Below are 27,710 nucleotides of genomic sequence, written 5' to 3' on the forward strand. Positions count from 1 at the left end.
GAGAGCATCCCTGCAGAGCCCAGGCAGAAGTGTCCAATGCTGCCCTGGCCCACTGATGGCAGAAGGAGGGGCAGTGCAGAAAAGCACAGAAAAGCAAATATGCAGATCTGTCCCTCCGCAGCGGGGTGCGCGAGATTGTCAGCAGCTGAGCGGGCAGCCCTGTCCTGCCCTGTCCTGCCCTGCCCTGCCCTGTCCTGTCCTGCCCTGCCCTGTCCTGCCCTCTCCTGCCCTGTCCTGTACTGTCCTGTCCTGTCCTGCCCTATCCTGTCCTGTCCTGCCCTGCCCTGTCCTGTCCTGTCCTGCCCTCTCCTGCCCTGCCCTGTCCTGTCCTGTCCTGCCCTCTCCTGCCCTGCCCTGTCCTGTCCCATCCTCTCCTGTCCCATCCTGTGTTGTCCTGTCCTGTCCCTTGTGCTCCCAAGGTCCCAGCTCTTCCTTCACCTTTCCACACCAACTGCTCTTTTATGGCTGTGACCTGCAGCATGGGGCTGAAGCCAGGAAATTAAAATCTCCTTCTTTTCTCAATTTACTCACTTGCCTTACAAAAATCGTGCTTGCTCTGATGAACCCCTCTTTTATATAATTTTCATTAACAGTACTTAACATGACAATGACTTTGACGATAATTGCCCGTTTTTCTTTTGTGGTACATGAAAATTCACAATAAGCAGGTACAGATCGAACCTTTGAGCTAGCAGATGTCTCCAAAAACAATTTTTCCTGTGCACTTATGATAGAAATTCTCCAGCATTTTTTGTACTCACCAAAAAAGTTTTGCTGACCAAGATAAATACAACAAAACCCCCAGCTCCATGCAATGTGGGGTTTGGATTTAAAGTAAATCTTTCTCCCATGCAGAGATTTAGCCCCTCTGAGGCTGCTGTTTTGTCACCTTTTACAGCCCTGTCTCCTAGGCACCCTCAGAGTTTACTGCAGCTGACTTGGCTTCCTGTGCACTTTCGCCTACACATGCCCTTAGGTACCTGCAGGAGTTGATCACTTTGCAGCCATTACCCTTTTCCTATTTTCCCATGTGTTTTTAAGGCAACTTGTGGTGATTTTCTAGACTAGCTGGGGTATCTGGGGCTTCTTTGTGCCTTTGTTAGATGTTTTGTTTTTCTTTCTTTTTCCCCAATGGCAGTTATTTTATTACATCCCAGCCTGTGTCTCCAGGCCTCATGCTCTGGGATTCTTGTTTGGTTTTCTCATGGAGCAGCCCTTTTCCCTTACCATTTCCCTGATGCCTTGTATTGCATTTTTATTACAGCAGAGGCTGTGTCTACAGGTCCTTCAGGCTATTTGTTCTGAGACTTTTATTGGATTCTCAATAAATATGTTTGCCATTGGGGGTCCTTAGCTGGTTTCCTTACCTATTTTTATTGAAGCTGTGCTTCCAGACAAAATGTTAACCAGCTATTTCAACAGCAATCTGGTTTCTCTTCTGAGCCCTTGCAGAGTTTCTTACATGTTTGCATTGGCTGAGCTACATGTCCTGCTTTTTTTTTTTTTTTTTTTTTTTGATATTTCCCTCATGTTTAAGACCTTTTGTTGATGCAGTCTGGGTGCTTTTCTGCAGCCGTCTCCATTTTACCTGGCAGCACAACTACACTTTTGTGGCAGGCAGCAGGTGGAATGAGAATGGTGCTCTGCAAAGCTGAGAAATCCTAGGATTTGGGTAAACAAAGACAAGCAGGTCACATTCCTGCAAAAAGCTGCTGTTTGCTAAATTGACCTGATGGCTTTTGCTTGGGTAATCTTTGCTTCACTGAGGCATCAGAGTGCATCATCTTCATTAGGAGAGATGGATTTGGGGCCTTGCAGGATGGTGGGTTTATTATCCTGGGGAAGGACTGACAAGCCCTTGCAGGCATGTCACCAAAGTCCTAAAGCTGGAGGCTCCCAGTGGATCCTGCTGTGAGGATTTAGATCCAAATTTTCACAGAAATTCCAACCTGAGTCTTGGTTCAGTCCCATTTCCATGGTTATTTGTGATGTCAATATGTATAACTTGAGGGGCAGTGGCATTCCCTGGAGAGAGTCTGTGGAAAGGATGATGTGGCAGCCTAGAAACAGGGGCAGGACTGGCAGCTTTTCTTCCCCAAAACAACAGTTGTACCCCTGTCCTATTCCTGTTGGGAATGGGGTTGTGGTACAAGTGCCTGGTGTCCCCATCAGAGAAACTGCTGCCAGGGCTGGTGGGTTACCCTGCACCCCATCAACATGCTGAGCCCAGACAGCAAAACACTGATGGGTAATACTGGAGAGGGGGAAAGAAGCCTCTCTCCAGCCTAAGCCTTCATCTTTTAAAGTAGTTTTTGTGTATTTCATTGGTTTTCTATTTTTAACTTGGTGAAAAGGCCCATGTGATCAAGGTGTGTCTGTGTTTGTGCATCTCTAACTGCTCTTCTCATAGTAACTTTTGAACTCATGGACCAGTTTCAACCAGATTTCACTGAGGAGAAATCACAAAGATAGGATGCTCCTGAAAATTCTTTCTTAAATAAACAGCTGGGAAGAGGAGAGAGTATCAAAGAATCCACACAGGAAAGAGCCATTCTAAATACTTAGGGAAAGTTTAGATCACAGTTAATGCTTTATTAGACATAAAAATCCACCAATCATTCAAGTTGTCTTTGCTGGATAAAGACCATATCCTGTGTGTAGTAAAAGGTAATTCTGATTGAGCTTTTTCTGGTGCTATAGACTTTTGTAAAGTCTTTCACAAACACATGCTGCAGATTTACCCTATATTTATTTAGCAGAGGTTGGAGCTGGGAAGAGCCACGAACTTCATCCTGGTGATGACACTTAGGCCAACAAAAGTCTGAAACATCTAAAGTGAGGACATGCAAAGCTCAGCTTCCTTTGTGTCAGAATATGGAGAAACCACAAAATGCCAGCAGTAACACAACTCTCTCTGGGAGCATGGTGCATTAATGATCCTGGTGTGAATGTGGGACAGTATTTCAGCAAGCTGAAGAGGTGATTTTAACTCACAATTCCCAGCAAGAAACATCTCTTTAAAAAATCAGAATATTTTCTTGCATTTCTTGCATTTCTTGGACTCTTTTATTGCAAACTCTGTTTCTTTTTTTTTTTTTTTTTTTAATTTTCTTTTGTTGCAAACCTGCAATTGTCTGATGGAAAATGCACCATACATGGATGGTTGGTGTTCCATTCATGGGACTGAAATGCCTGAATGTTTTACAGCAACAATAAAAACTTGAGTACCATTATGACTGAATAAAATTTGGGACACAATAACAGTAGCAATTTTAAGTTTTTCTTAAATGAAAGCAAGTAGCTGTATTATTAAGGGCACAACTCCAATTTATGAGTTATTTTGAGCAAACAAAAGGCTCACTCTCTTAGCTAAAATAGTGGATACTTGCTCACTCTTAACAAAACCATAATCTTCTATTATTATATCACTAAATGTATCACAAAGAAAAGCCCTCAAATCCAGGTTCTGACATCAGAGGCCAACACACTTAGCTGAATTTGGGGTTCTGAGATGCATTTATAGTGTCCTTTTTGCAGTGACCATTCCCACTGCATGCTCATGTGCATGGATAACCTGTTGGGATGGTCCATGGCCTGACTGTAGGTGATGCCAACCAGCATCTTGTAGCTGGGCTAGAGGGAGGACTGGTCACAGCTGTCCCCAAAGGCACTGGGGTGCAGCCTCCCCATTCCAGATTGCTTCTAGCATTTGGGGGGTTATTGTTTATCAGGAATTACTCTTGTCTGATTCCAGCCTAAAGTCATTCCCTATCAAAGACCCAGATTTCATGCTCTACAGTACAGATGGCCAGGAGGACCTGAGCTATGATGAACTTTTAAATTAGTTTCTACCTTTTTGAAGTGCTTGTCCCAAAAGTTTATTTTCTTTTCACTGTTGATTCCTTTAAAAAGACACTTCAGATGGTGTGAATTAAAATGCTCTGGGGAGACTTAGGCTCAAAAACTACTGTCTCATGCCTTCATGGCCTCCATGAAATCAACAGCAAAGCTCAAATGTATTTTAGTGAGAGAAGGAGCAAGCCTAAAGCTTCCCTCACTGGGGAACAGAAAAGCAATTCTGAAAGAACTCTAAGTTTTGCTTACTGAAGTAAATTTGACATGAACTACTGAATAAGCAGAGTCCTATGACTAAAGGCATCCTGAAATGTGATAAGGGAGACAGAAGAGAACTTACTGCTTTTCAAAAGAGCACACTGGAACTACACAAGCAGAAAATGTATTACTTGATAATGGACATGCTTTTTGGCAGGAATATCTCATGAGTCTACAAGGTCATTTATGTTCTGCAATAGTTGCTTTATAACGAAGAGAGGGAAGAAAAGAGTAATTAGATCCCCATGCTTCAGGAAGGCAACAGATCCCTCTTTACTGGCAGATTTCAGATTCTTTTATCCTCCTGTGAGTGCCTAATATCCTCACATTTCTTTTATATTAAGATTCTTCTCCTCATCCCTTCCACCTTTTTTTTACTGGGCAATGCACACAGAACTTTTATCTGCTTTTGTCTGAGCTAAGCAACTTGATTTCATTTTTCTGTACTACTGACAGCTGTGCGTGACACTCCATGGTTTTGGAGTGCATGGAAAATGAGGACTCCATCCCACAGATTATCTGTGACACTCTCAAGAATTAAAGTAAACACTGTTTTGCTTTGCTATTTCAAACAAAGGAAGAAATAGCAGCTGGCTTTGGCTGGTTGAAACAGAAGAGGTTTTTTCACGATGTAATGGAATTTAAACACAAATGTTTCAGGCTGTGGTACAAAAGGGGCAAGGAAATGGAGTCTGCCACCTTCCCTTGGGAAGCATGCACACACATGTGCCCCAAAAGAGTTTCCCATAGCAACAGTGCAAATTAGAGATATAAACTAAGGAGCTCAGTGGAATCCAAGGTCAGCACATGGGGCCTTCAAGGAGGCTCCTACAGTCCTCCAAACAAAAACCCTTAAAAAATCAGATCATCCCTTATTCTGCAGATCACAGTCCATTCCCAGCTGCTCTCATTTGGCAGCCTTTACTCTGGGGTTACACCTCTCTGGAAGGGATCTGGGCTCAGCACACTGACCCCAGGGATTCTCTGCTTGTGAAGCTGCCTGGCTTTCCTCCCTGCTGCCTGCCCACCAGGCTCCTCACTGAGGTGTGACACAAATGGTTTAAAACCAGAAGGGATCCCTTTTCTGCCAGCTGCTGGCACTCCTACTGCACCCATCTGAGCAGGGAGTGAGCAGCATGGCATGCATGTCTGGCTGTGATTTTTGTTAGATTTTAGAGTTGGTTTAGGTGCCAGGAGGTAACTTCTGGCTTTCTTCTCTCTCCAGGATCAATAAATTTGCACAAATGCAAGAGCTGTCTTTTCTCTAACACAATGACTGTCCATTTTTATGGAACCCAAGTTTTTTTTCAAATAGGCAAAGAAATCCAGACAGCAATAACATGACACCTGTATTCATGGCAGCTACCTTGAGTTACCAGCTTGATCCAACACAGCTCTCCAGGATGCTGACTTCCATTTTCCAAGGCTAGGAAGAAAGTGGTACCAAAGAAAATGCTCACATTCATCCTCCTGCTCATCACAAATCCTTTCCTCCTGACCCTGTTTCTGTCACAACAAATGAAGCCCTTATTGCTGTCCTGGAGGAATCACCAGCAATGCACACATTAGCCATTCCCCTCCTGCATGACCCATCTGCCAGCTCACAGGTCATGCACTCTGCCATGTGAGGTGAGTATGGGACAGCAGTGCCAAACACACCACTAAATATTGTTGCACTGTGTCTGGTTCTTTCTAATTGCTGCATTTAGTTCTTCCCACAGCAAAACCAAGGTGATTGACTAGTGGTTAAAATGCTGTAAAAATAACTCAGACAAGGCATTGCTTTTATCAAGGACAAATACAAACCATTTGTCACTGTCTGAAAGGGCATTGCACTCAAGAGCAAGAATAGCTCTTCTCAAATTCTGACCCCAGCTGTGGCCAAGATCACTCATTCTGGGATGAAACCTTGTGTTTTGGGACTGCCCTGAAGCCAAAGGAGATACCCAGATCCCCCAGCTGCCCTTCCAGCACAGCAGGCAGGCACTAGCAGTGGTTAACTCCATTCATACAGAAATTTACCCTTATCTCCATCAAACCTTTCCCTCTAGCTTTCCTGAGGCTTTGCCAGGTGCCCTGTGGAAGGGCTGTGCTGCTGGCAGGCAGCTGTGCTGTAGCAGTCCAGTGTGTCACAAGGTTGTGCCTGAGTCTGAGCCTTTACTCCAGCCCTGCCTCTCATGGTCTCCTGCAGGTCAGGCACCCACAGCTGGTCATGGAAAACATCAGGTTTCCCCCAGTTCCTCTCCACTTATTTAAAGCCAGATTCTCAAAGTGCAGAATTGCCATTGCACTGTGAAATGAAGGAAAACCAAGGGGAGTTGTGGCAGTGACTTCCTGGGGACAGGAGGATGTGCCCCTGGTTCCCCCCAGGACCAGAAGACACCCATGGCCCAGCTGGAGCACAACAGGAACCCCAGGTCTGTCCAGTGCCAACACAAGGGGTGTGCTGTGTCTCCAGGCTGCCACCTCTGTGTCCCCTCCCACTGGACCAGCCCTGTGCTCAGAGCCATGTGCAGCCCTACCCTTCCTGCCCATTCCCACTCCCTACCAGGTCCTTCCTCTTCCCCCTGGAGCAGCATTTTCATCTGCAGCTCCCCCCACTTTACTCTTTTTTAGAAAACTGCCACTTCATTTGTCATATATGGTTTTTTGTATATAAATGATATAATTCTTTGCTTTTAACCTTACTGCTGCATCTTTCCTTTATTTCTATTTTCTTGTTTAGCCTTGGAAATTTGGGTTCTAAATGATTTTTAGTTTTTCTTGAATTTGATTTTAGTTTTCTGTCAGCAAATTACCACCCTGTGTAAATTAACCAATAATGCCAAAGCAATCAGTCACATTCCTCACCATCATCTCATTTTTTGAAGAGCAGAAAGAAGGGCTGAGAGGAGCCTACATTGGTTTTACTTACTAACCTCTTGCATAGGGTCTGCATTCACCATGAGAAGCCTGGCACTACAAATTTTGGTGATCATGAGTATCATTATGTATATACAAAAATGTATGCAAAAAAAGCTTGTTGCATAGACATAGCAGCAGTAATAAAACCACATTTATGCCAAAATCTTAGTTCTCCCCTTGAAAAAGGAATTGTTGAAAAGATACAGCTCTGCTGGTGTGTACCAAGTCCTGTCACTGAATGTTTTGCCAGTATTGTATAAAAAAAATTACACTCAGCATTGTGGGCACTCTGCAAGGTATTTTATCTGCCATAGATGAGAAGGTGTGAGCAAAAAAGAGCTAGAATTGTCATTTACTTCATCTCTAGTGAGCTGTGATGGGCAAGTTGAAAGCAGCAATGGGGCTCTGTTAGCAGTACTTGACTCAGTTCCTAGGCAGGCACACTTTCATGCCTTGCACAGCTGAGGAGCTGTGGCTCCTTCTGCAGAGGTGGAAGCTGCACTGTTGATGCTCAGCCCTCCCCAGCCCCTGCTCTGTTCAGGCCCCACAGTGACCATATGTGTCAGGCAAGGTGAGAGCATTTGCCATCCTTTGAAGGAGAGGGAAAAGAAAGTGGTTGTGTGTGTCTTCTTCACTTCTGCCCTGGCTCAAAAGAGAGATATTGGAGGGCCTGAAGCATTAGGAGGAAAAAGTTGCTGCTGGTTCCTACAGGTGCTGCAGGTAAAGGGCTTAGTGCAGCACTTTCCATTGATTTCAGACTTTGGCAAGGTAAGCTTCTCCTCCAGAGCCTTGCTCCTTCTCTTGCCTTCTTTTCACTTCTCTCTGCTCCAGCAGAGCCCCCTAATTACTGCACAGAGAACATTTTCCTCCCACTGCCAGAACTCTTGATCTGATGGCTACAGAATATAATTTTTAGAAGTTTGCAGCATTTCCCTCTTCTTCACTTTATGAACACACAACCTGGTGCAGAATGAAAACCCTTCAGAGGGTCCCAGCATGAACTTCAGAGTAAACATGAGCCCTGCCAGCTGCCATGGACCAAATCCATCCCTGCTGCAGCTTCAGTGACATCCTTGGAATTACTCAGGGAGGAAATCTTGCTTACAGCCACATAAGCAAATGGCTGTTCATGAGGATGTGTTGCTAATTACAATTACTGAATGTTAACAGCACTACAGAAATATTGAGAGTGCCCTATATAAAAAAATATTTTTGTAGCAGCTAAAGTCGTAAATGAATGTACTAATTTCAATTTAAAAGCAGAAGCCAAGGGTCTGTAAGTTTGCCCAGAGGCCTCTTGTGGTCTAACACAGATGAAGTAGGGGCTGCTGGCACCTGGAAAATAACAGATGAAGAAGAAAGGTAATTGCTAGTCCTGACCTGTCAGAGCTGCTCCTTTGTGCACCAAGTCCAGCTTCCCCTTACACTTCCAAGTTATCTACAGCAAATTTTCTTCCAAACTAAACAAAATCAGAGGCTTTTAGGAACTTAGAAAATGTCTGCTTAATTTCAGTGTCGATAAGCCCCTGCTCCAACTCATTCTTAATGTATCAAAATTAAATGTTTTGAACATATTTATCTAGTTGCTATGGCTTTTCCTGGTGTGTCAGACACTTTATCCATCAAATATGACAACTGAATAATATTTTTACTTTTAGATATGGATCACAGATCCTTCTCATCATACTATTCCCTTCCCCCCTTTCCCGAGTTTTGAACTCACTGGAAAATCTGTTCCATAATACAGAGGGTAAATGAATTACAGTTACAGATGGCCTCTGGAGATTTCATACATGCTGCAATTCATTTATTCAGGAATGGAGAAAAAAAAAGAGACCCTTGTCTTATGAGGGTATTATCAGAGACAGCAGATCAGACACTGTAATACTGCCTTGCACTCTGCATTTGACCCACTTCCTAAGCTTTTATGACTCGGCATTTACTATTCCTGGATTTGAAATTTTTTAAGATGAACGTCAAAATCCTCAATGAAAATGATAAAATGCCAGGAGCTGTGGCTGATACAATTTATTTGTAAAGTCCTGAGTGAAGCTATTGTATGCTGTCGTGGAGAGATGCTCAAGGACAGCAGTCTTCTGGCAATAGTATTTCAGCAAAAAGAACTTAATGCACAGATGACTGTTGAGAATTAGTCAAACCTTGCAGTGAGCCTTGAGATCCTCATAAGAAAAGTGCTAGAAGAATAAGAAATATAATATAGAAACCAGTATATAATGTTACAGCTTGGGTGTCTTGCTCAGCATAAGTCATAAAGCCTGTTTGCAGGCAAGCATTGGGGTCAGGCCCCCAGACTCACTTCTGCCTCTGAAATCAGGCCAGCGATTATGGGAGAAAGGGATGGGGTGGTTGAAGCATCAGCCATCAGGGAAAAATTAATCCTGCAATAAATGCAAAGAATTTGCCTCAAGAGTGGATCAGAAAACTCATTTCTGTTTGTGCAATGACATAAAAGTACTACTATGTGGTCAAATGTAGCATGGTGATTTAACCATCTGCACTGCCAGTGCCACTCCACTGCAGGGTCAGGCTGAAAGAAGGGACCATTTATCTCTTCTTGAAATTTGCTCTCCTGAGACCCCACCTGCAGTCCTGTGCCCACTCTGGGGCCCCAGCATGCAGAACTTCTGGGGTGAGTCCAGAGGAGGGACACCAAGATGATCTGAGGGCTGGAGCACCTCTCCCATGGAGACAGGCTGACAGAGATGGGGCTGTTCAGCCTGGGGAAGAGAAGCTCCAGGGAGGCCTTTTGGCACTTTCCAGTACCTAAAGGGGGCTTAGGGAAAAGGGACTTTTTATATGGACAGATAGCAATAGAATAAAATGTAATGTTTTTAAGTGAATGAGGGCAGATTAGATATTAGGAAGAAATTCTTTAGTCTGGAACAGGTTTCCCAAAGAAGTTGTGGATGCCCATCCCTGGAAGTATTCAAGGCCAGGCCAGGTGGGGTTTTGAGAGACCTGGTCTAGTGAAGCTGTGCCTGCTTGTGGCAGGAGCAGGGGCTGGATTGAGATGGTCTTTAAAAGTTCCTTCCAACCCAAACCATCCTATGACCCTATGAGTACCTAGCTCTTTCTGAGGGACAGTTCACACTTTCATCTCACCCTGAAACTAGGCCTCACAGCTGACACAGCCCACTGGGTGCTCTAATGAAGATATTTGTCCAAATGCCAGATAAACCAGCCAACACTGGCACTCGAGAGAACAGCATCGGCCAAGAGGCCTCACTCAGTGCTTTGGGTTGGAAAGAAACTGCTCAAACCCTTTTCCAGCATGGCCACAGGCCTCAGGAACATCCCAGGGGATCTCCTGACCCCACCTCTGCCCTGGGGATGAAGGTGCTGTGTGGAGCTGGGTCACCTACAGCCATCCCACTAGGGCAGAGCAGCACCTGCTGCTGGGGATGCAGGAATGCCTTCACCCATCCCCTTCAGTGGGAGTTTAGGGAACCAGGGGGTTAAAATGTCAGCTGAATCCTCCCAGGGCTGCCATCCCCCTCTTGTAAAGAAGCAGCAATTTAACAGAACTGTTGCCCTGGGGTTTAATGGATGGCTCTGACTGCAGGGGGACCCTCTGACAGGGCACTGTGAAAGGGCAAAGGGGGACTAATAGCTGCTGTGTTCTCCAGCCAGAGATAGCTCTGTATGCAGCTGACAAGCAGTCAACGTCTGCTCCCTGTCTCTGTTTGCACTTCATCGAGTTATCTCCTTGCAAGCAAAGAAATCCCAGCTGATTGAACAGCACATTCATCATCTGGATTTTCCCCCATATCTTTTCCTGTATCAATGGTGCCATAAAAAGCCCACCAGAAAAGTCGACGGAAATCTGCTCTATCTTCCACTAAAAGCTTTTGCAGAGATCTGAAGTAAGGAAAAAAAATCAAAACAAACCCCAAACTTTTTTTCCTCCCTGAAACGTCAATCAACGAACATTAAACAAAAAGATTAGTTCTGCTCTTATTTGTTTGTGAAACCAAAAGCATGAAATATTTAGCAGCATTGTAATGAAAAGCAGATGGAATAAAGCTGCCTTTCAAGGCCGCTGGTAACCACCTCCTTTTCATGCCGTGGCAGCAGCAGGACGAGGCAGGCAGCCCATTAGGACAATTTATGAACTGGACTTCCACAGAGGGAGTTCTAGCAAGAGGTCCACAGCTCGTACAGAGCAACCCTGATAACATCTGTTAGGGTTATTCATTGAAGAGGATTATATTACAATCCCTCTTAATACTGCGAGTGCTACAGTAAAACCGGATGAGCCTTCAGTTTCATTTGCTCCAGCAATATGTGTTTATCAGAGCATTTTTCTGAAGTTGGAAACCTGGGCTGCACTCATGGTATGTCACAGAATGAAGTTTAGAAAGCTTGAAATATTAGCCTAGAAAAAAACCCCAGTCCCTGCTTTTATTCTCTCATGGCTGCAGTGCTCAGCTTCTATTGCAGCATCAACACACCATCAGCCTTTTTCCATAGAAAGCCATTCCCCATTAACTCTGCAGGGCTGAGATTGATTTTATTTAAACAGTTCTCACTCGCTAACCTTGCTCCATCCTTTATTTAAGACTTTGCTAATGATGTATTTTTTTCCCCTTATTTTACCTAAGCATATAATGAACGCTCACATCCGAAATGACCTCATTATACCAGCAAGGACTTTGTGGATACGATTTAGTGCACAGACATAAGGCAGAGAACTCTCTAAATGGAGAGTTTTTAAACAGTCTGTAAAATCCCTGTTGACTGCAAGCCAGAGTCTTTCTGCTGTAAATTGACTTAGTTCCAACAGCTTCAATGAAGCTACACTGATTTACTCCACTTGAGGGTCTTACCCTATTATTCTTATTTATTGAACTTGCCACCTTTTGCTGCTACAACCTAAACTTCTATCCTCTACAGCAGGGTTGCTATCTAAAACAGGTGTTTCTGCAGTAATATACGACTTAAGAGATTTAAAACTACCTGGAGTATTTAATTGTCTTCTAGAAGTGTTTATAATAATTCTTGCTGACTGTCCCAACTCCCACCAATAGCTGTAGTGTTATTTGCAGACTGAACCTGATCAACAAAATATTCATTCCCCATACAAGCATGAGCTGTTTTATCTGTTCACAGGCACTTCTCCTCCCTGCTGGACAAAGGCCTTTCCTGGTCTCTGTACAGTGTCTGGGACAAAATGAAGCCCCAAGTTTTTTTGCTGGTTCCAGAAGAACAGGCCTGCTGTACACCAAGCAGGTCACTCTCTGGCTCCACAAAAAACAAACTGCAAGGTGAAAAAATTCCATTGCAAATGAAAAAACAAAAACCTGTAAAACCAGAAATTTCTTTTGTGCACCAACTGTAGCCCTAATGGGAATGTGACTGTCCCACCACAACAGTCTGTTGTTCCTACAGCCCTGGGCCTGTTTTAACCCATTCTCTCCTGGGAGGAATTTGGGCTGCTGCTGTAATCTTGACACAGCTATGATCAGCAGAGGTGTCTGCATTTGTACTTCTGGGGGCTTAGCAGGAGACAGCTCATAGGAAGGCACAAGATCACACAGTTCAAATGCCTGAGAGAAGTCAAAGACCTGCATAAAGCCCCATGTGTTCATAAAAGCAACAGGGAACTGGCCCACATGGTCATCAAAAAATTGTGGTGGTTTACTACTTGTCCAGAAATAACTGCCTGTGGAGCCCTTTGATATCAGGGATACTGGCAGACTTTGTCTCAAAGACTAAGGAAAGAAACCAGCAATTGCCTGGATGCTAATGAGAGCTGTGCATCTACACACACACACACTGCAGTCATGGCTCTTCAGAGAGATCTGCAGTGGTTACACTAATAAACTCACTACATGTGATTGGTGTTAACTCCAAACCCCAGGTTCACAAAAAACCCTCTTTGTCTCACCAGGTTTGGGATTGAGGAGAATCCCACAGAGAGGGTCAGGGGCCAATGCCATAAGAAATAATTTTGAATCATAATACAATTTAATTCACATTTTCCTCAGGTCCAGTAGAATTCTATTTAAATAACTTACAGAAAAGCTGATATTTTCTGTTAAAGGACCAGAATGAAGTAGCTACATTTAGCACAGCCATCTTCCAGTGATACTTGAGCAAAGAGGCAGGCAGCAGAAAATTTTATCCTTGCTTCACTTGTTTTGATTGTTATTAGATCAGCCCAAATACTCTGACAGTATGAAACAAGCACAGTAAAAATGTGTAACCACCACCCAAAATAATTTAAAAGTCCTTAAAAAGAAATGCACATGTTTATTTACTGCACTGTAACTGCAACATCAAATACAGCTATATTTTCATTTCAAAAAAGGACACATGCAATAAAATACTCTGGTTTTATAATCCAATTCAACACAGTTCATTGGTAACAGTGGAGCATCACAGAACAGGCAAGGGCTTGGGATGATGAATTTCCAGTCTCTTGATCCTACTTGCAAACAGCAAAGTCACATCATATTTTATTTGTCATTGAGGGATAAACTTTTGGAATAATGTGGCTGGATACAGAAGGTTCCAGCTGCCCCTGAACTCCCCTATGAGTCTTGAAGAATCAGATTTTTTTTACTTGGGAAATATTATGCTTTGACAAGGATGAGGAATAGACAGTATTTTCCAAGCAGAGAGCAGAAATCCTTCCATGTTATACCACAGCTGAGGTACAAAACAAGGGCCTCTGCTTCACAGGTGCAAAGAAGCCAAGGCTGTGAGTTACTTTAACTATTGCTCTGAAGAATGAAATCAGGTCATTTTCTGCAATATTTCACTGCAGCTTCCTAGTATGTTCATCTCCACATGGGGCTTCAATCAATTTAATCTGGCATTTCAGCTATGGAATAAATCCACAATACACAGGAGGAATTCACAGCCCCGAAAAGAAGACAAAAAGTTGTCCTGAAATACTCAAATCATATCCTCTTAACTACTTAAAAGGCCCTGTTCTTCATTAGAAAAGATTCTTATTGCATCATAGCTATTCAAACACCACAGCATCTTATTTTAAATATTCACCATGAAGTTTCATGGGACTAATTTTGAAATGAGGTTCTAAACAGTGTAAAAAACACCACAGACTGAGGGCCTAAAATGGTACCATTTCTAGCATAAACTCTCCTGACTTTCACCTGGGAGTTTTTAGTGACATGACACTGCCCAGCCTTTCCAAACAATGACCTGATTTCTTTTTGTACATCTTGAGTGGCATAACACTAAGGATGATTCAGCTCTAACAATTTACATAAAACATAAAGTCAGTCATTTGATGCAGCTGCATTTTTATAGAATTTCACAGAGTCTGTATACAGAAGCTTACACCTTTTTGAGCTAGTTCTAGCAAATAGGAGGATTTATCTAAGAAAACAAAGAGTTCCAAAAGTACAAGGAAATCTGTAGAGCAAAATATATATCTCTATATAATTTCCCAACACAAGCAATAGGCAGTTTAGAAAAATATGATTGTTACAGTCTTTCTGAACCAGAAAAGAAAGGATTTAAAAAATAAGTTCAGCTTTTCACAAAGCCATATTTTTAATAAGAAAATAGAGTGGTCCACATTTCCCTGAATAAGCCTGAAAGGTTAAAGAAAGGTCCAAGCAAAGCAAGGAGTCTGACTTGGACTTGATATCAGCTGTGATAACATGCACATGTACAGAGACAGCTGCTTGGCTCCAGTATTGTTTACCTTAGAAATGAGCCTAATTTATCACAATTGTATTCAAAAATCATAAATAACATGACAAAAGTGGAACTGGTCCCCGCAAGGCAAATAATTATATTCACACAAGCAACAAGTGGCATCAATCCAGTCATTTTCTTGTGACAGTTAAAAGGTATTTTGTACCCAACTGTGACACTGTACAGCACATGTATAAACACAGATTATTATTGCAGACTTTGCTATCAGCTACTATACATAAACAAGAAGAGATGTTCATGCTGTAATTGCCTCTAAGGTTTTTGTTCTACTTGAATATTAACATTTACAAAAGCTGAGGTGGAGACCTGAATTCAGGCCAGGATTTCAACATGCAAAATGACAGGGTTCACAGGAAGGTTTTGCATCCTCCCCATTACTGACATTTGGAAGTGGATAGGAGCTCTGAAGAACTTTAAAACCATTCATAATATGAGTTTCTCTTGTGAACAGCCTTTGGTTTTCCCTGTGCCCACAGGCAGGTGATCTAACACAGGACATGCTGGTGAAGTTTAGATTCACATCAATAAACCTCCTTGTAAGGAAACTCATATTTTAGTTTCAGGTCACTTCTAAAAGAAGGTGGCAAAATGTACCTCAGTATTTGCTGATTTTTAGATTAAAAGCAGAGAACAGTTTGATTGCAGAAACTTTGCTCCAGGCTGTTCTTAATAACTATTTAATTTATCAGTCAGAACTTCTTATTAATTCTGTTCCATGTGAGAGCAAATCCCTTCATTTTGTTGCAATTTCTGTGAAATATATGGGATATTTACTCACCCTATACGGGAGTCTTAGCACATTTCTTAAAACTTTCTTCTAGCTTGAAACTAAACAAAAGCACAAAAACTGATGGAAGCAAGATTGATGGAGTGTTGGAGAAGGGATCCAAAACTGTTAAAAATTCAGGCTTATGAATTAAATTGGGCCTGAGACAGCCCACTGCTCTGAGGAGTGAGGACCTCTGTAGGGTTATACTGGGTTATATATGGGTTATATATGGGTTATAAATGGGTCATATATGGGTTATATATGGGTTATATTGCCAGTAAACAACAATGCTGGGTCTCCTACCACTTGTCAGTGTCAATGGAGAGTTATGTCTCACGAAAAGCAATGACAAAGAAATGCAACACCTGCATTATTGCTTGTGTAATTGCTTCACAGTGGTCCAGTAGAGTCAAGTAAACAAATGAGAAGGTGGCATGCTGCTGAAAGGGAAGATCTGAGGCTGGGCAGATGGAGTGTGCCCTCCAGGAATCACCCAATAAACACAGTTAACACAAAGTAAAAGGGAAAAGAAGTTGAAAGAGTCACACTGATCAAAGGGAAAAAAAACATCTTCTGAGGCAAAAATTACCATCAAGGTCTTGGAGCAAGACAAAGGTGTTTCTTTTGCCTTCCAGTCAAGCCCATGTATAAAATGGAGGCTGGAGTTTGAGGACAGACCCACATGTAGCACATGCAACCCCAAACACCTTCAGGAACAGCCAGTGTTTAAGCAATGCCTCCCAGGTTAAATTCTAACAGGGTTTAACCTCGTAATGTGATGGAAAAATCATCTTTAGGGTGCTTTTCACCCTAAAGACTAAAACCCAAACTCAAAGCTTATTAAATCTCATCAAAAATCATTAAAACATGTACCTCTAAACTCTTCCAGCTTCCCTTTAAGAAATGGTGCACCTAAAAGCTGCACCTAAAAGTTACATTGAAGTGGAATGTCACCTTTCTTTAAGTGGAATAATGATTATGCTCCCCATTACATACATATATATATATATATATATATATACACACACACATACATATACACACATATATCTATATTTCCTGGCAATGGAAAATACCATACAGAGGCATTCAGTCTCTTTGCAGTGAAACAAAGTCTGTGGTGTGCAATGCTTATGAGACTTGACAAAGGAAATAATCTGATTTTGAAGGTGGGAATCACTTCAGGAGAAATAACAGCTCCTACCCCTGAGTTCCAGTGGGATTCCTCCTAGCAAAGTGCTGTGGCACAGCTCTCCAAACTCACCTCTCCCTTTTAACACACAGCTTTTCATGGAGCAAAAAGGAGCTAAAATAAATGGCTTGCTATAGGGCTTGATAAATGAGTTGTGAAATCAGTTTGTTAAAAGCGATCATTTTAGTTTTCTTTTATTTTTTTTTTTTTTTTTTTTTTTTTCCCTGCAGGTCAGAAGGAAAGGGTTCTGTCTTATTTAGGGTGTATAACAATGAAAGTGGAACACTCCTGGCAGCTCAAGGGCTGCCTGAGCAGCACCTGGGAGCCCAGCAGTGACCAAGAGAGGGCAACTGAGCTGCAGCTGAACCAGCCCTCTGTGCTGACTGAGGGGCAACTTTCTGCACGCAGTAACTGGATTACACATCAAAACCTGCTCAGAGAGGAGAAGAGAAAAGGCTCTGGGCAGGCTATGAACAATGCTAATAGAGAGACTTCCATTATTAATAGCTGTTTGTTAAGTGACACCCTCACTCCTGCCTGCAGATGTGACTATTAAGAGCAGTCCTTGAGCCAAAACTGAACGCAGATGAGGGCAGGACATGGCCAGGAGACTTGGAAGAGATGGTGGCCAGGACTAGAGTCCCCCTAGGTAGTGGTGAAGACTGGTTTGACACAGGGGACAGCAGAAACACACAGAGCATCTGCAGGAGGAACTGCAGTGGGGGAAGAAATGACTGGATTTTAAACTTATTGAAACTGGACCTGATTTTTTGCTCTAGTATTGAGGAACAACAGCCACTGGAAACAATTAATGTGATAAGAATGACCTAGGCTGTGGAAGAACTGCAACAGGAAAGGAATAATAAAAATCTGGGACAATTTGCTTTGGAAAGGGAGCAAAGGCAAATCTCCTCAGCTCTCATAAAAGAAAGACAAAACATGGCCTGGAAAGGGTAGTGCTGGTCTTTCTGATTCCTGCAATTTAAAACAAAATGGCCAAAAGAAGGAAAATCAAATCATCCCCACTAGCCAAACAAAAAGTTTCTGATCCAAAACCAGTTTAGAGGAATATCTTTTTCACACAACTTGGAATAATGTAGAACTTGTTGATATAAATGGCTCTGAAGCCAGAGAGCCACTAGCATTCAGTAAGGCACTGAATAGGCTTGCTCCCAAAATCCAGAAGACTAAAGACAACACCTGACATTTACTTGAAAAGGAACAGAAAACTCCCACTTCAGTTCTACAGTGCATTTCTGCCTCCTGAGGATTGAACAGAGACCATCATGACTAGCTTTCCATCTATAATGGGATTTGCTGTATCTTTTCCTGGAGCATCAGCACCCACCACCTACCATTAACCTGTCACAGAGGGGTGTTAATTTAGCAGTTTCTTCTGTATTTAATGAAAAGAAAAAAAAAGAACAAAAAGTATTTCCAGGGCTCAAATCTCAGCTTGAGTGAATCCCCCTGAGGGGAGCCTCAGTCAGGGACATGAAACTGAACTGTTCTGATGGCTGCTGTCTAAATTTTCTCTGGCAGAGCAGGATGGCAAGCCCTTGCTCCTGTGTCATTAGTCCTGCACTGCTCTCATTATGCCAGACCTACATGCTCCTCTCTTGCATCAGGATATCAGGCTGCCTTTGGAAGAATTAATGTCTCCTGCTGCTTCCACTGGGGTGCTGCACCTTAAGCTGAGCAGTTTCACCTTACCCACACTTCACTAGGAGGAGAGTTGTCATCTCATAGGTGCATGGAGGTAAAATCTGGCTTGTGCTGAAGCAGTTAGGAAACAGAGGTGCCATTTAGGCTACAATTTGAGCTGGTATATTCCTTGTTTTCCAGATCTATTGATAACTCTCTGGTAGACACATATTCATATTTGAAATTGAATAGAAAAGAGATAATAAAAAAAAAACCAACTATGTGACAGATTATTCCACCCTGCTTTGTTTTTTCTTTTTTTTTTTTTTTTAATTCAAGGATCTTTGTTTTGTTTTACCATTTAACAAGTGTAACATGATCCCACAATTTTTAAATAGACATGTACAAGTCAAAATGCCTTGTGCCTAAAACATCCTGCAGTTACCCAACACCTTCAACTAACCTGTTTCTATTCCAGTATAACCAACAGATATCTTGTCTTAAATATGGCAAAAGTAATAAGATTGACAAACATGTTTTCAGCTGCAGCCTAGCAAATGCATGGTGTAGTAAAGTCTCCAAAAGCAGCTCTTGCAGCCAGCTGGGTACATAATCTATGATTTGAAAGACATCCATGATACCTGACAAAGAAATGTTTGTTGGGGGTTTTATATCAGCATTTCTTGAAAGGCAAAACTGTTTTTCCAGTTTCCTATGGTGGATAATTTAGTTTCAGTCTGTAATCTTTGGTTATTCCAAAAGGCTTTGTTTGGTCTGGGAATCTGTCACACAGCAGTTTTGGTTGGTTTTTTTCCCTGAGGAAAAGAGGACAATGTACTCTCTTGTCAACACAAGTTAAAAGAATTATTGTACATGAACTCACTCTTCAAATCTCTTTAGTGCTAATGAGATGTGTATGCACACACATGAAAGTAAAACATTCCCTATTTAATATTGAAAAGGAGATCAGATGTAGCAAAACTCCTGAGGTCTAGAGCAACTAAAGAGAAAATACTATTTCTTCTGATGTGCAGAGATCACCATCTGTCTATCTAGGAATGGCCATTTTTTGGAGACATTTCTTTTCTCCACTGTCTACAAACACTCTGACAAAAGGGATTAAGGACAAGCATAAAGCCATTCTAAAAGCTGTCCAAATTATTCAGTGATCACTAGGTGGTTTTGTTACTTAGCCTAGTAGCTTTATTTACAGCCTCAAATGTTTGAGTTTTCTCAGTCAGTACAAATAAAGTAGCACTTGGAAGAAATCATGACTGCTCTGGAGATTGAGGGCTAGCAGAGGAATACAACATTTTGAATGGATGTGCTTAGAACTGAAGATGTTTTTCATACAGAGATTTCTGGAGAGGGCATATATAAATAATATTTAATACCATTTAAATTGCTGGCTGGAATCAGAGAAAGGGCTGTTAATAGACATGGGGCACAATAGCAATTTTCTACTCAATATATTGCTGCCATGGAAAATTCTCTGGAAAGCATCAGGCTTCAAAATCAATTACAGTTTACAAATGAGGCTTGCTTTCATGCCAAAGGTTGGGTTTGAAGTGTGCCTTTGGGTAATGTCTTACTGTAATGCACGGCAATGGAGTGCAGGATTTTGCCTTCAGCACTGAGGGTCATTAATGTGGTCAAGCCACTCCTGGGTCCAACAGTGCAGGCAAGAGCTTGGACAGAGCTCTGTGCACAGGCTGGGTGTCTGCATGGAGTGCAGGCCAGGTGCACAAACCACTCACAGCCCCAGACATATTCAGTGTGTTTTAGAGGGCTTTAGCACCCTCTGACTGTGGCTGCACCTGGACTGGGGCAGAACAGTGGAAGCCCTCAGCTGCAGGCACACCCAGGGCTCTGTGCATCCCATGTTTTGGCAAGGCAAGGCTTCAGGCAGTGGCCCCAGTCTGAACCTGAGCTGTAACACATCTCAGTTACATCTGGATGTCAGAGATGAATGAGCTGGGGATTTTATAGGCACAAAAGTGAGCATATAACCACCAAATCATCTGTGAGCAAAGATGAGGAACTGTGCTCAAGATTTTAAGGACTGTTTTGGAAAGCATGATTTAGTTTGTGTTTTGAGGAATTGGAGCTTTGTACAGTTTCCTGGAAGCTGGACTGGGCAGTTTGTTTTCATTATTACAATTACTAACTTGATTAATATTTACACACACTTCCAGGAATAAGTATTGCAAGCTTTCAGAAAAGAAAAAAAAAAAAACACAAGAGAATAAAAAAGAAATTAAATTGTAAATTTCTTATTTACATCTCAAACTTACTCTTGTGATTTTTTTTCTTTCTTTCTTTGCCAGAAAAATCCCACACCTGCCTTGGACAGGTGAGGTAAATGACATTATGGAAGCCTTAAATTTTTTCAGTGATAGGAACAATAAAGTCCTGTGCTTTGGGTAGTTTTCATTGCAAAGAAGTAGAAATATTCATAACTTCTGTGAGATATTCAGATTATTTAAGTTAATGAGAATGGATTGACTGAGATTTAAAGCAAAACCTTCCAAGATTACAGACAGGGGACTTAAAGAATAAACTGATTGCAAACCCAGCAGCAAAAGTGTGTTCCTAATTTAGTTGTTTGGTTTTTTTCCCAAACCTGCCACAACAGTGAAACATCAAGGTGATGGTGCAGTTGTTCTTGTAAGATCCTCTGTGCAGAATATTTTTCTCCCTGTTACACACTCCCACGGTGTCAAATGCATTTGTGAACCCATACAAATCACTCAGATCAGAAAGGTTCAGCAGAAATAAATCTGATGTGAGATTTTGTGCTTTTGTGGAAAAAAAATTTTCTATCTCCCTACTGATTTCTATTTGCAGCTTTATTATTCCTCATTATTTTTACTCTCTCACTGGTATTTTACTTTCATCACCTGGAACAGCTCAGCAAAACCCAGAGAACTCAATGTAGCTATGTCACAGAAAAGTGTGTGCACACCTGCACACAACCACAAAGAGCAGGTTTTGTTACTGCCCCTCTTCCCCCACACTTCTTTTCTAAAGGAAGATTTAATTTGACATGGAGATGTGTCTGATGATTGACTCCTTGCTGGGCAGCCACAGAGGTTTCTTCCCCCAGGGCTGGCAGCAATTTTTAGAGGAATGTGCATGGCAGTTGCACAGCTGATCAGGAGGGGAGGAGGTATGACCTTGCCAGCAGAAAGAATGGTTGCAAAGAAGGAATTAACATGCCTCATTCTCTGACAAGTTATATCTCCTCTCCATCTGGCTTCTTCATGAAAGAAATCACAGGCCTTCCTTTGCTTCCTAAAGTGAAAGTCTTATTGCTCAGCATACATGGACTCTCCTCACCTTGCAGCTTCCAGTCCCTTCTGCTTGCTCTCAGAGCTCTTCTGCTCCTGACAGCCAGGTTTTTAACCCACATCAGCTCAGCTCTGCTCCAGGCTCCCCTTGCACTTTGATACCTTCATCATCCCTGCTCTCTCATTTAATTTCCACTCTTCTTTACACTTTTAGAAGACTTTTGGCATATTAATCCAACACGAGCAAACACAGTGTAGTCAGAAACATTATTAGGAACATGGTGAAGAGTCCTGGTGCTGAAGAGTCTCCTCAGAACACTGACAGAAGCCCTGTGACTCACCCCATTTTAAACCTTGAAAACTGTTTAATATGCAATAGTATATGCAATAGTACCAATACTGTAGCAGGGAGGGGGAACCAAAAAGATTCTGAGATTTTTTTCCTCGGTAGAGCCTGTACCCTTGTCCTCTGTGTTAACTGTGACCCCTTTTCTAAGGCTTTACAAATTGATGGACACTTCTCCTCTCCACGTTTAGCTGCCCTTCTTCCACACTGCCTGCTTTCCTAATTCTGTGCCTAAATTGAGATCTCTCTGTTATGCCTCCTGATTCTACACAAGTTTGCTTCTTTAACAGAACTTTAATGTTTTTGCTAAGTAAGTGCCTTCCTCCTGCAGTCTGTCAGCTATGATATCATTTTAGACCTTAAGCAGGAAACACCACCAAGGACCCCATACTGATATGCAGAAGAGACATTCTTTCTGAAACATAGCCAAGAGAGGGAAAGTAACTGTTTCCTCTGTTAATTTTTTTTTCATGATTACTACTGTGGCTAAAACTATGAGACAGTAAGGGATAGCTCTCAAAAATAGCATGCATTTTTAGAAAATACCTTTTCTCTCAGAAATCAATTAGGTAGAATCGAAGAAAGGCTTCATCACTCTGAAGTGAGAATTGCTTTTACATTAAAAGGCAATGTTAAAATATACATTCAAAAATTTGATAACTCAGGCATAGGGTTAGGTAAATAAATGACAATAATTTCAGATTACATAGAAATCTATGCTTGACTGTCTTTTATACAATCAGTTTACATAATTTCAATAAACCATTAATACAAAAGAATACTAGGTAGGAATCTTGTTTCCAGGGTGGTATTAAAATACTTCCACAACTTTTGCTTTACTGACACTGAGCCAGGCTGCATCCCACTGTTTAGGCTTTATAATCTGTTACCAAATGCCTCTTTATAAAGTAAATAACCCCACAAACCAAACCACAAAATCCCACAAACAAAAACAAAAAACCCACTATTTTTTTTATAGACAAGATTGGTGATACAAGGTTTTTTTCAGTGCTCACAAATTTGTTCAGAAAATTATGTCCTGATTTTAAAAGTTCTTCTGCTAAAAAAATATATTCTTTTTTTTTTTTTTTTTTTTTTTTTTTTTTCCCCTAGCTTTCTTCCCACTGTATTCCACCTCTCCTGATTCAGGTGGGCTGGAAAATACAGTAATTGGAAAAGAAATCTGGTAAAAAATAAGAACAAGAGGAGGTCCACCCCCACTCCTACTGAAGTCAGTAGAAACATTTCTATTAGCTTCTGCAATCCCTGTATCCAGATACCAATTAACCAGCTCAAGATTTCAAAGAGAATTGTCCAAATCTTCCTTGGGCTGAATGTCAACCACTCTATTCAAACATGATTCTACTGTGCCTGCTCTCCAGTTTACACTCTGGTGCATGATTCTCATACTTGCTCTGACTTATGTTGTAAACAAGAGTGTGATGGGAAAAATCCCACAACACCATCCTTCAGTATTGCTTGCTGAAAGATGGCAGAAACATTGCAGAATTATCCTTAAACAGTGGATGAGTGGATGATGGTTGTTAGTTTGATTACAGATATGCATTTATACACATATATGTACATACATACACATACACAATCTCTATATACACATTATAAATATAACAATAAAAAATTGTAAAAATATTAATTTTGCTCAAATACCTGATTAAAGTGGGTTAATCTTACATTGCAGTTATGTGATCTATCCAGTTACAGGATGGCTGTGATAAACCCCTAGAATCTACAACAGCTGCAATCCGAACCACAGAGCCTGCCCTTGTGCCGGTCACCTCGTACCATGCCGAGAGGTTACGTGGGAGGCGGGCCGTCGTATCTCAGCATCAGCTTGAAGGAGCGGGCGAAGTTGTTGGCCAGGGAGCAGCTGTGCGTGTCCCGTGCCAGCGGCAGGAGGAAGGCGAGCAGCAGCAGCAGCAGCAGCAGCAGCTGCAGGGGCAGCGCTGCCCGGCACGCACGGCGCAGGTACCGGCACCCGCCTCCCGAGCGCTTCTGCAAGACAAACCGGACAGCAGCTCACAAACACAGCCCGGCTCAAACACAGCCCCTGCTTTTCTTGGCCTAAGATCCAGCCGGGGTGCTGGGCACGCTGAAGCTCACTGAAGTTAAATCATGTCTTTTAGGAGAATTCACTGCTTAGGAGAATTTCACTACTTTCAAGAATTCCCTGCTGGAAACTGTTGCTTTCTAGAAGGAAACACTGCTGACCTTCTAGAAGAAAATGACTGCTGCCAAGCCCATTTTCCAGTTACAAAGTGGTGGTTACACATGCTCATGCCCAACTTGCCATCTGGTCCCTTCAAAGCCACTATACAGCACAGAGGGTCTGTGTTTGCTGCTCTCCAGTCAGTAAAACGAGAGTGCTGGTGCCTGGAAGAGAGGAACAGCTTCTGCTCTCTGTCAGCACAAAGGAACTTCATTTGCAGCTCATCCAGCTCCTAGTCATCTGCCCTGCAGCACCATGCATTGGCTTTGGGGTCTACAAGCCTGGAGGTCAGAAATAAGGTCCCACAGTGCAGCCTGGCTCAGTATACCTTATACCTTACCAGGCCCAGCTTGAAACTTTATGTGATGCAGAAGAATGAGAAAAACACATCACTGATAGTGAAGGAGATGTTAAAGCCACATCTATTTCTGTGCAGCCCTGGGGAACACACACAAAGGAGTCCTATTACACCTTTCTTTATGCTGGTGCAAACCTAGAGTAGGTCAGTTAACCTCATAAATTTCATCTGGTTTAGCATGACCAGGAGAGAATAAATCTATGGCTACAGAATTCAGAAAAGATTAATTAGGAAGGGAGATTTCCACTGGCAAGATCCCTGGGTAACTCCTACCAATGAGCTGAACTGTGCAAGTTTCAAAAAAAAAAAAAAAAAAAAAAAAAAAAAAAAAAAAAAAAAAAAATCAACTCTCTTGAAAAGAAATAAAAAGGGCTCAATAACCCCCTTATTTCATCAAACAAGGATTTATACAATGAGCATAAATGCAGTGCTTAATCAGCTACATTAGGTACCAGCCTACATCATAAATGTCAGCACAGAACATCCACTGAAGTGGGACCCATGTTTTCCACAAAAGGAAATTAATTTATTGTGTTGAAGTCATAGGCAATGTCAGTCCTGCAGCAAAATTAGAGCTTCCGTCCACTACAGGGTGTTTAACAGGCAATGTCTTTGTACTATTATAGCACTGTTGCCTTTTTCCCACACTGGAAATGAAACTTGAGATAATTTTGGTAAGAAGGTAATATAATGAACATAAATCGTCCATGGGAAACATCAGCAGAGAAGATATGGAGGAGATTGATGGCAGAAGAAAGTAATTATGCCTTTGCTATTTTTAATGATCTCTTCCACTGCTTTCTAAATTACTCAGTCCCTTGTAGCTCCATGAAAATGCTTACAGAATTAATTACAAAGGTAAATATACAGCTGCAGTTGCACATCACCAGACAGTTGTGCTGCAAAATCCTTCTGTTGTAGTTGGTTTGCTTCCATTATATTGAATAGCTGATGAGATTTAATTATTGTGTCAGGCAGATGTAGAGGCAGCAGAGCAGCAGCTGCTTGCTCTGTCATTTCTGGCCCACAGTATCTGGGTTGTAATTTGCTCACTGAGGCCAAGGAAAACTCAGATCCCTGAACACTGGAACTGTCAGTGGATAAAGTGTACATGCCAGGGTGTCAGTGGGACTGACTTTGAGCACCCTGGGTAAGTTCTCTGGTGATTATTTACCCATGAAATCAAAGCTTCACCAACCTGGCTGCCTTGCAGATGTCATCTGCTCCTACTGTGATCTGTTCTCAAAGTACAAGGCATAAGTAGCTGTACTAATGAGACTTTCCCTTCTCTAGTCCAGACCTGAAATCCTTCTCCCCTCCTGGATATCATCTGCCTATGGGCTGAACAAAACCTGGAGGGTTCTGTATTTACAATTACTGCTAAATTGACTATGCACAGGAGCAGCAGCCACAACTCTTGTTGGGAGCTCTCTGGGTTTGTCTCTGTAGTGCCATGAAACAGCCACTTCTTGGTGAGTTCAGTGTAACCAGTGCACTGTCATCCACAGCTTGGTTTTACTGACAAGATTTCCCATTCTTAATTCTTCATTGCATCCATAATATGCAGCAATATGACAAATACATTTATCAGAGTGCCAATCTATAAGGACAAAGACCCTTGCCAGGTTCCAGAATATAAAAGCAAGTTTGTTTGTAGATATAAACAGGTGGAGTTCTGTCAGTGGAAGATCCAATTTGAGTTAATTCTGTATTGGGACAATTCAAACCATGCTCTTTATCCTACCACTAAGGCACAGTAAGTCTTAATGTGATGCTGTAGGGTTGGATCCTGAGAGTGACTGTTCAATAGTTCATTACAAATGGAATCCTCAAAAATGTTCTCACAAACTCTAACTGGGACTTAGAAGTCCATCTCTCACTGACACAGTTGTGAGGACCACCAGTTTTCCTAGCAAAAAAAAACTTAAAATAAAACCCTAAAACTTTTGTTTTACTGCTGTCAATCCTTTAGAATTGGTTTAGAAAGCTCCTTCAATCTGAAACTATTCTTTCATTGCCAGGCCAGCTGTAACACATCTCTTCCCTGTTACATCTTTCTGCCCATGAACTGGTGGGAAATGTGAGTGTTTGCAGTTGTGCCTTGTCTCTGTTCCTGTCACAGCCCAGGGAGCAGATATCTTATCTGTCACTGGTTTCCTATGATGACCACACTGCCAGTTAGCCACTAATGTTTTTCCTGCCCTGATTCTTCTACCAATCCAGCATTTGATTCAGAGCAGTTCACTGACTCTGCCTTGGTTTCTATAGCAAGGACTATTCATGTAACTCAAATAACATTTCAATCTCAGCCCATTTCTCAAAGTTCCTTGCTTTTAGATATACTGCAAGAAGCTGTAAAATAGTATTGCTTTTCACAGCTCATCCTCCTCAAAGAATTAATGCAAAATGAATTTATTAACAAGCTCTCATTTGCTCTCCTTGGAGCTTTCTGCAGAGGAGGATACTCAGGCTAACCATAGCAGATCCTAGGATTAGAAAAATCTGTGGAGGGACAGGTACCTTGGGGCAGACCTTCAGAGAAGAAGAAATATTTTGTCTTTTATCTCCTGCTTCTCTCCCACCTGCTTGCTGGGTTTATAGGTATTTGTGTTCAATGAACTTTTGTCTTCCATGCCCAGCTTCTCTGTTTTGTTTGATCACACAGCAAGGTCAGAATCTTGTATTTTAGACTCCATTTGTTGTCATGGGAATGACTCAGCTATAGCAAACATGGTATTATGATGCCTCTGCAGGACTGAAAATGAGGCCCACAGGAGCTGTGAGGGTTTGGTGTTTTCAGCAAATTTGCAATGATAAACCCTTAATAAATGAGGGCCTCAACCTGCACACACTGAAATCCACAGGAGATTTATCATTAATTTCAGTGTCTGCAGTGGGATTATGCACAGGAACATCTAAATACAGTCAGGATCAGGAACTACTTGCCTTTGGAGGTCAGCAGGTATCTTACAAATGTATTCATTAGTTATATATCCAAGTTGTTGTGACATGAAACTTACATCAGTTCCATTGCTTTGTGCTTTCTGGAACAATCAGTGCCTTTTTTTTTTTGTGGTAGTACTATGAGAAGTGTTAAAGGATAAAGAAATTTGAAAGGAGACATTGTAGATTTTAATAGGAAAGATGATACCTT

The 27,710-nt window shown here is 41.9% G+C and overlaps 1 protein-coding gene and 1 long non-coding RNA gene across 5 annotated transcripts in view; both read right to left on the reverse strand.

Annotated features, from left to right (window-relative positions):
• Positions 1-2,745: 2,745 nt before the first annotated feature.
• Positions 2,746-11,058, reverse strand: LOC130254329 (uncharacterized). The gene is made up of 2 exons (XR_008840678.1): positions 3,739-11,058; positions 2,746-3,621 (listed from the first exon to the last, which is right to left on the reverse strand). It is a non-coding gene; the product is annotated as an uncharacterized LOC130254329 (long non-coding RNA).
• A 2,212-nt stretch (positions 11,059-13,270) lies between these two features.
• SYNE3 (spectrin repeat containing nuclear envelope family member 3) overlaps positions 13,271-27,710 on the reverse strand; it is a 61,644-nt gene continuing 47,204 nt past the window's right edge. For all 4 annotated transcript variants that reach the window (XM_056492136.1, XM_056492138.1, XM_056492135.1 and 1 more), the window contains exon 18: positions 13,271-23,984. In XM_056492136.1, the coding sequence (XP_056348111.1) occupies positions 23,787-23,984 (198 nt within the window). In that variant the 3' untranslated portion in view covers positions 13,271-23,786. The remainder of the gene's footprint in view (positions 23,985-27,710) is intronic.

This window comes from Oenanthe melanoleuca, chromosome 5 (assembly GCF_029582105.1).
Source record: "Oenanthe melanoleuca isolate GR-GAL-2019-014 chromosome 5, OMel1.0, whole genome shotgun sequence".
Classification (NCBI taxonomy): domain Eukaryota; kingdom Metazoa; phylum Chordata; class Aves; order Passeriformes; family Muscicapidae; genus Oenanthe; species Oenanthe melanoleuca.